Below are 9318 nucleotides of genomic sequence, written 5' to 3' on the forward strand. Positions count from 1 at the left end.
TGATATCAATATATCTATCTATCTATAAAAATACAAAATGTATATTTATTTTACACTTCTCCAAAAGTTATACCTTGACACAACAAACATCCATCGACTCGTAGATGTACTTAATTTAATTTCTCTCCAATATCACAAAATAAAAATTAAAATAATGAAGAAAAGGATCACGAAATGGCGCGAAAACCCCAGGCCTTAACCCCAAGTATATAAAAAGGTTTATGGTTCTAATTCAATCCACAATCTCTCAATCCGGACTGCAAAAGGCATGAAAATGGAAGTTACTCTGAAGGTAAACAATTATAACCTTCTCTTCCGATTGTTTATTACATCGTTTCGTTACTCGCAAACCCTGAATCCCCAATTTTTTACATTCTCACTTACTAATATGTTAAATGTTAATAATGTATGATTTAAACAGGAATATTTTGGATTTTCGGCGTTTCGGCCTTACCAGAAGGAGATAATTGAGAAGATTTTGGATGGGAAAGATAGTCTGGTTGTTATGGCTACCGGCAGCGGCAAGTCCTTATGGTAAATTCGAATATCTGTTTTGTTTTAGTTAAGATTTAGCTTTTTAAGGACCTAGGCTTTTGGTGCATACATCGGTGTGATGGTTTTGATTTGATGCATGCACTAGTACTGTAATTGAAATAGGTTTACATGATTAGGGTTACTTACAATTCCTAGTTAGTAGAGGCGTAAACGACTTGAGCCTGAGCTTGACTAGGTTCGAGCTTGGCTCGTGAGTTGTTTTTTCAAGCTCAGACTCGGCTCGTTTATTATTTATTATTTAATTTATTTACGTTTTTCATTATTTTTATATTTATATATATTTTGAGAAAAATCTTAAACGAGCCTAAGCTCTGCTCAAGCTCGTCTAGTAATTTAAACGACCCAAAGATCAGCTCGAGATTGGCTGGCAATGTGAAATTAATACATAGAAGTCCAAAATAGATAAAGGCTCAATGAGCCTAAACGAATTTCTCCCGTACAATGCTCAAGTTTTATTTGAGGCTCGGGCTCGGCTCGTTTTGAGCTTTTTATCGATCCGAGCTCGAGTAGTTCACGAGCGCCTCCGCCTCTGCTCGTTTGCACCCCAGTAGAAAGTAATATAATCCTGGATTGGGTTATTGTCTATATCAAAGTTTTGGAGCGTTTAGATGAAACAAAATGCTGCTTATTTTAGGGTGTAATAGCTGTTATAGACAGTTTGGCTATATGTTTTTTTTTTGTAAAAAACGAACTTACGGTTTGGCTTTGGTTTTGCATGTAACAAAAACAAAATCGAAAAAACCCAAACTGAATTGTTTTCAAAAGCTCAAAATCCGAAGTTTTGGTTTGGTTTTGCCCAAAACCGTCCCAAACCAAACCGTACACACCTCTAATTAAAGCTTTGCAACTGACTTGTTTTTGTGATTTATCTAATAAAGCTATCAGGTGCCTCCACTGATATCAAATAAGACTGCCATAGTTATAAGCCCGCTCATTTCTTTGATGCAAGATCAAGTAATTGTATTATCATTTTTGTCTTTTATTTAATCACGCTTTAATAAATAAGCATTTTTTTAACACATGTGTGGTTTGTTTATAGGTTATGGCTTTGAAACAAAGAGGTATTAAAGCTGAGCATCTTTCAACTGCTCAAACTAACACAAGTGCACAAATGAATGCTGAAAGAGGTCAATATGACATTCTGTATATGACGCCAGAAAAAGCATGTTTTGTTCCCAATAGGTAAAGATCATTAAACAATAAACATTTTTGTCATGATATGATGATATGCTATCTTGAGTATGATAATCATAATAAGTGAAATGCTAATATAAGCTGTTTTTACTTTTCATTCAGCTTCTGGTCAAACTTGCTTGACACAGGGATTTGTCTAGTGGCAGTTGATGAAGCACACTGCATCTCTGAGTGGGGCCATGATTTTCGGTTCGTTTCGTAATATATATTGTTACATTTTTAACTTTTGCTTCTTGCTTATATAACATTCAGGCATTAAGTCTTGGTTTTAAAATGTGTGCATCAAAAGCGCAATGATGCATGCGATGGCGGCATTATGCATAAACTACTTGTACCCATAGAGTTAAAAAACTTATTTTGGTTATACGTAAAACTTCTTTGGTGATACTATAGGTTTTTTTTTTGTTTGTATATTTTAATCTTTTATTTTTAAGCGTTTATAATAAGTTAAAATATTATCTATAAGTAATTCGTTTAGTGTTTTTTTGAATAACAAATGCCTCACACACATAACGTGTGCGCATCACACATCAGCTTTTTGGATCAAAACGCATCGAAAAGCATCGCGCATTTTGATACCAAGCTTTATTAACATGTGTGTAGAACAAAATATAGGATATATGCATGATCATATATCAAAACCAAGTTCTAAGTTAACACGTGTGTGTAGAACATAATTTATGATAAATGCATGATCATATTTTGGGCTGGTATTGTGTATTTTATGTCTAATTTAACATTCATAACATAGTTTTTGGTGCATCAAGTAGTATTGTGTTGGTTTTACAGGGTGGAATACAAACAGTTATACAAGCTGCGCGATGTTTTACAAAACGTTCCATTTGTTGGATTGACAGCAACAGCTACAGAAAAGTATGTTATATCTAATTTTATAATTTATTAAATTGTGCAAGAGAGAATTGAATGTGATATGAATAACTGTTTACTTGCTATTCTAGGGTTAGAAAAGACATAATAGATTCACTCAAGATGAAAGACCCTCATATTGCTATTGGATCGTTTGACCGTAAAAACCTTTATTATGGTGTTAAATCTATTAATCGCGGGCCTTTGTTTGTGAACGAGCTTGTGTCACAAATTTCTAAATATGCAGCAGATCGAGGGTCCACCATTGTGTACTGTACAACAGTCAAAGATGTTCAAGAGGTTAGCTTTCATATGCTCTTAATATATAATTCATTTTTCAGACTTGTGTCTTTTAGCTGACTTTAGTTGACCAATAACAATTGATTCTTTAGATTACCAAATCACTATGCGAGGCCGGGATTAAAGCTGGAATGTATCATGGTCAAATGGGTAACAAGGCCCGTGAAGAATCACACAGGTTTCAATATTTTCTGAACTTGTTTAGGCCTGCACGAACTAGTATACCGTTCGATGGCAAGTTTGTTTATGTTCGCTACTTCGCTTGTTTAATAAACGAACAAACATGAACAACTTTTTTCGATCATTTAGACTATTTAGTTAAACGAACGGACATGAACCACGTGCCATTTTCGTTCGTTTATATTCAATATCTTTCGTTTGTTTACGTTCATTTACATTTGTCGGTTTACATGTTTTAAGTTCGCTTTCATTTATGTATTCATAAATTTGTTTGGGCACATTACAACTTAGTTTAGTTTTATGAAATTAAAATATCACCTATTACAATTTAGCCTGGTTTTAGTGTTTCTTTAAACCAAACAGAGTAATGTTCACGCTTACCTTTAATTGGTGTTAACTCTGTTATGTTTGTTTTTTTGTGTTCATCTGCGTTCGTGAGCTGTTTGTTTATACTAATAAACGAACATAAGCAAATACGAACACGCTCCTTTTCTTAACGAACGAAAACAAACAAGAAAACCTCGTTCGTTTAATTGTGTATATTCAAGTGTTAATCATGTTTTTTAGATCTGCATCTTTTTTGTTGTTAGGTCTTTTATAAGGGATGAGGTGGATGTGATGGTTGCAACTATTGCTTTTGGAATGGGAATTGATAAACCGGACATACGGCACGTAATACATTATGGGTGTCCCAAAAGTTTGGAATCATATTATCAAGAAAGTGGAAGATGTGGTCGAGATGGTATTGCTTCTGATTGTTGGCTATACTTTTCAAGGGCCGATTTTGGAAAAGCTGAATTTTATTGTGGAGAAGCAAGCTCGGTAAGTAGGCTCGGCTTGTAAATGAACCGAGCATTCAGTGAACTGTTTGGCGGGAAGTCTCTTGATGTTTGTTTATTTTATATACGAATGAACATGAACACTAATTTTTGTTCTTTTAGTTAAACGAACGAACATGAAAACATTTTTCGTTCGTTCTTTTGAATTTGTTTATGTTCATTTGTTTAAGTTCATTTATGTTCGTTCATAAACACAAAATTTTCTTCATTAAGTTAAATGAACAAATATTAACACATCTCTCGTTTGTTCATTTATGTTCGTGAACCTTCAGTTACGTTTGTTCATTTAAATTCGTTTATGCATGTTTGTTTACGTTCATTTGTGTTCGTTCGTTTATTTTTGTTAATATTTTAACTTAAGTTTTAGGCCAATAACAATTTGTCTAGTTTTGATGACATTTACTTTTAATTGGTTTTAACTCCATAATGTCCATTCATCTATGTTCAGTTATGTTTGTGTTGGAAATGGCCTAAACGGGTTTGGGTTGACCCGCGCACATTTTTATCTGTTCATAAGTAGTCTATGACAAATACATTTAGGAGATTGTAAGAAATATAAAGCATAGATCAGGTGACTTTATTTAAACCCGTTTTAACTCATTTGATCCATTTAATATGTTTTTTTATGTAGCTATTTCTTGTCTTAATATGATCTTGTTTGACCAGGTCAACCAGAAGAAAGCTATTATGGATTCATTTATGGCTGCTCAACGATACTGCATGCAAACAACTTGCAGAAGGAAAATTTTATTGGAGTATTTTGGGGAAACATATGCTTCTAATAAATGTGGTGAGTAATAAATTTGATTATTTATAATATATTTGGTTAATCTTTAAACAAATCTTTTTTCAGGAAATTGTGACAATTGCACCAGTTCTAAAGAGGAGAGTGATATGTCTCAAGAAGCGTTTCTATTGATGGGTTGCATACAGGCTTGTGGTGGTTACTGGGGCCTTAACTTGCCTATCGATGTTCTTCGTGGTTCTCGTGTAAGATTTTGCTTCTGAATTTGGATAACTTGTTTTAGGCGATGATGTGGAGGATAAATGTTAAATCAGATTGTCAATTGATTATGTTTTTTAATTATATTTCTTGTGTTTTGCAGGTTAAAAAGATTACTGAGAAGCAGTTTGATAATCTCCCATTTCATGGACTTGGGAAGGATTTTTCATCAAATTGGTGGAAATCCCTCGGTTTTCAACTAATTTCTTTTGGTATGCAATACATTTTTTTTCTACTTAGATTTTAGTGCCAAACACAGTTATTAAAGTTATATTAATTCAATGATAGTTTTTTATGAATTCAATGATTTATGAGGTTTTATATATTAAAAATAAAGTGTGAGCGACTTTTAACCGTTTCAATTCATTTCGACTGTTTTTTTACTTTGTTTTTCATTTTATCTGTTTGACCCATTAGAGATTCCATACAACTTGAAGTCTTGAACTAACCCACTAATTATGCAATTTGATGCAGGTTACTTGGTTGAGACTGCTAAAGATACTTATAGAACTGTAAGGTATATATGAAATATCCAACCTTGTTTTCTTTTTCTAAATTATAAATATGCAAGTTGTTACAGCTTTTTCTTTCATTTATTCTGAAGATCAGACCGTCTCTGTATTATATTTTCTTGCTCGTGGAAATTTACATGAAACTGATGGAATATTGTTTCATGTATCAGTGTCAGTCCAAAAGGTGCAAAGTTTCTGAGATCATGTAGGCCCGATCACCAACCGCCATTACTTTTGCCAATAACTAGTGAATCGGGAGGTGTTAGTGACGTTAAAGCTGGCTCAGAATACGATGGACTGTCACAAGTAGGCTAAAATCATATTTAAGTCAATCTAGTCATTAGTTCTTATAGATTTTTATATGTGGGTGGATGATTGCATGCTGAGGTAAAAAAATTGGCAGGGCGGTCTGTGTCAAAAGTCAATATAGATCATTTCCGGTACAGATCGGGCTAGGTTGACCAGAGTAAAAATTTTAAACTTTATGATTGCAAAGATTATATCAGTGCATTAACAACTGATTTTTTCAATAAAAAGTTAAAATGACTAAGAAGTTTTTTACTTCTAGACATTAAAAATGCACTTTTGGGCAACTTTCCCTTTTTTTGTTACTTTTTGTCAAAATTTAACCTTTATAGATATAAAACATAACCCAAATTGACCAATTTATAAATGGGTAGAAGTTGCAGCATATTCGTTTTACATGTTAATGCTCAGGCCATTATCACTTGTACAAATTCCAATTGTTAATATATGAACATTCTTGATCATTTTTTCCTTCTAGCTGATTGTTACTTGTTTCTTATTATTGCTATTATTTTATTTTGGTTAATCATTTGGGAATATTTTGTCTTAAATTTTTATTAATTCTTATGATCTTATCTAGGCGGAAGTAGAACTATATAAAATGCTTTTAGAAGAGAGAATGAAGCTTGCAAGATCCGCTGGAACCGCCCCGTGAGTTTTTTTTCTATTAACATTGCATAACTAATCGACCAACAATATAGGAATATATTTTATTAATAAAATAAATTTTTACTTTGCAGGTATGCTGTATGTGGTGATTTAGCATTGAAAAAGATAGTAGCAACAAGACCATCTACTAAAGCCAGGCTGGCAAACATTGATGGTGTCAACCAGGTATTCTTAATATTATTATCAGATGTTTGGATTTGCATATAGTGATAATTTGATTGTTGCAATTTCAAGTTGTAATAATCAGTTTTTAATGTTTGGATGTTCAAGTTTTGCTTTTGAAGTTTTGATAATTTGTTTATTTTATGTAATCAATTTCATATCAACTGTGATTGAAAAATGACTAATGTTTTCTTTTAATAATCATTTTATTTTCAAAAATGTCTTTTCAGTTATTTTTTAACCAAGCACTCGAAACATTTTATTATCATATTTTTACAACTTTCCACAGCAGAAGACAAAATCAGCAAGCTTTGTCTTTAGTACAAACAGGTTCAGATCAAATCCGCAAACACATTTAGCTAAACAGGTCATTTCTGTGTCAACCTGGCGGGTTCGCGGATCGACTCGTTTAACCCATTTAATTTTATAAAGTATGTTTTATGTCGTTATTGTCGTAAATTAAATTGATTGGATATTTTATGCCAAATTTTAAAACTCTAAATAGAAACCCAAATAAGATTTTATAATTATAATGTAATTGTTTGTATGCATTTGCATCTTTGGTTTGTAAAGTTGTAATTGTAAAGCATCGATATGTTAAAAAAAAAAGATATGCTAAAAAAAGGCATTTCGGTTCACATGTCTGACACAGTTTTATGGTTCGTGTTGGGTAGGACTCGCGCAAGCACGCTTAGTTGAACAGCTAATTATCTGATTCTGCTTATTTTATCAACTCTTAACAATCTGCAATTGTTTAAATAATATAATGCAGCACCTTGTGACAATGTATGGTGATCATCTTCTTCAAAGTATTCAGCAGTTATCAAAACAATTGGATCTTTCGTTGGATGGTGTTGTAGCCATGGAAGCTAATAATAATAATAACTTGAAAGCTTCCCCAATATCAAAACAACCCAAAGACTTACAGCCTGCAAAATATTCAGCTTGGAAAATGTGGCAAGAAGATGGTCTTTCTGCTGAAAAAATTGCTGTACGGTTTTAAATTTTAATTACTGGTTAAACGATACTAACTGCTGAGGTGACAAGATGGACGGGTCAGACGGGTTGGGTAACGGGTCGGGTTGACCCGTGTTCATGTTACGTTTAGCATTAATGATCTAAATCGTTAAGAAAAGATTTGGTAGGGGTATGCATGAGTCGGGTTTGGGCTCAAACCGAACCAAAACAGTTTTGATATTTGGAAAACCATTCTTTTTCAATTTTCTGGTTATGTTTTTTCTGTTTTCAGTTTGGTTTTGGGCTCGCCCAAACTGAACCAAAAACACGGTTTTTGAATTTTTGAAAACCGTTTGGTTTTTGGTTTTTCTGGTTTGGGTTTGATTTGATTTTTCATTTTGTTTTTTTGGTTTTATCATTTGGGCTAGAAATTTTAGGGCGAAAAAAATTGTACCAAAATCTTAGCCCTAAATCTTTTTGTTAATTAATATAATTTATTATTATAAACTAGAATTAGAATATTTGTGCTACATTACTTATTAAATTTTAAAATTAACATGCCAATTAAATATGAAAATTCATAAGTTCGGTTTCTTCGGTTTCAATTACATGCAACCAAAACCAAACTGAAAATTCGGTTTTTTTACTTTTTACAGAAAAGTAAAACAAAGCTGTCATCTTTTTCGGTTTTATGCACACCTCTACTATTTATAAGGTTTTATGTGTTAAGTTAGTTTGGAAGACTTTTAATCTGTGCAACCCTTTTGACTCATTCCCCTTTTAGCTAAATTTTTGGGGTTGAGCCATTTTACTTGACCATTTGAAATAAAACATAAGCAGAATTGACTCAATGATAACTTGATAAGTAAACGCAAAATGGCTCCATTAATTTTCGGACAAACTTTAATTATATTGTTTAATCTTGTGTTTTATCACCTTAAATTTGTTTTTTTAGAACTTTCCTGGTAGATCTGCCTCAATAAAAGTAGGAACAGTTCTTGGATATGTTCTAGATGCGGCTCGGGAAGGATGTGTGGTTGACTGGGCCAGATTGTTTGAAGAAGTCGGAATGACCCGAGAAATTTTTTCTCAAATACAAGCTGCAATTTTGAAAGTTGGCTCAAAAGATAAACTCAAACCTATCAAAGATGAACTACCAGAAGAGGTAAGATTTAATAAGCAGTTAACTTTATATGTCAAAACTCGCTTGGTTGACCATTGTTTGACTTTGATGTATCAGGTTGAGTATTTTCATATAAAGACGTGTTTGACAATGCTAGATCTTGGGTTGTCATCTGAAGCTATTTCTGGTAATAAAACACAAGAATCAAATGAAACACCGGTTTTTGAGAAAACCGAGGTTGTAATTATTGAGGATTCTCCAAGAAAGCGAATGAAGATTGATGAACCAGAAGAAGATAAGCGTGTTTTAATGAAGATTAATGAAGCTTCCTTTTTAGCCTGGCTTCAAAATTTTGAGAATGGGGTGAGTTATATTATTATTCAAATAATATAATTTTGTAATCGTATTTGGCGCACTAGTTTTTAGAAAAATAATGAAAATATGTTTTATTGACGAAATTGGTATGTTATGCAGGTTACGTTAGCAGATGTGTCGAAGCACTTCAATGGATCAACAGAAGCGGAAGTGGTGGATTTGCTGAATTGCATGGAGGGTGACTTCTCAATCTATAAGAAGAACAATATGTATAAGCTTATGTGATGCGGCTTTTAATGTTTAGTAATGATGAAATCGAATAGAGATCGATGTTAT

At 32.8% G+C, this 9318-nt stretch overlaps 1 protein-coding gene across 1 annotated transcript; it reads left to right on the forward strand.

Moving 5' to 3' along the window:
• The first annotated feature begins 168 nt into the window (after positions 1 to 168).
• Positions 169 to 9318, forward strand: LOC143610945 (uncharacterized). The gene is made up of 20 exons (XM_077085284.1): positions 169 to 292; positions 422 to 534; positions 1434 to 1509; positions 1595 to 1737; positions 1852 to 1938; positions 2539 to 2622; positions 2709 to 2916; positions 3009 to 3094; positions 3687 to 3918; positions 4602 to 4725; positions 4789 to 4925; positions 5042 to 5150; positions 5413 to 5455; positions 5621 to 5756; positions 6337 to 6407; positions 6497 to 6590; positions 7360 to 7578; positions 8500 to 8709; positions 8785 to 9030; positions 9142 to 9318. Exons 1-20 carry the CDS (start codon positions 269 to 271, stop codon positions 9265 to 9267), a joined length of 2568 nt encoding a protein of 855 aa, XP_076941399.1. The 5' UTR covers positions 169 to 268; the 3' UTR covers positions 9268 to 9318.

The sequence above is a fragment of the Bidens hawaiensis genome, unplaced genomic scaffold (assembly GCF_021521415.1).
Source record: "Bidens hawaiensis isolate Kalapana, Puna unplaced genomic scaffold, B.hawaiensis_p1.1 tig00028750_1, whole genome shotgun sequence".
Classification (NCBI taxonomy): domain Eukaryota; kingdom Viridiplantae; phylum Streptophyta; class Magnoliopsida; order Asterales; family Asteraceae; genus Bidens; species Bidens hawaiensis.

Coding starts and splice junctions, on each gene's coding strand:
- LOC143610945 (XM_077085284.1), top strand. CDS start 269: ATGAAAATGGAAGTTACTCTGAAG. Junction 4,726..4,788: donor ATATGCTTCTAATAAATGTG/GTGAGTAATAAA, acceptor ATCTTTTTTCAG/GAAATTGTGACAATTGCACC. Junction 5,151..5,412: donor TTTTCAACTAATTTCTTTTG/GTATGCAATACA, acceptor AATTTGATGCAG/GTTACTTGGTTGAGACTGCT.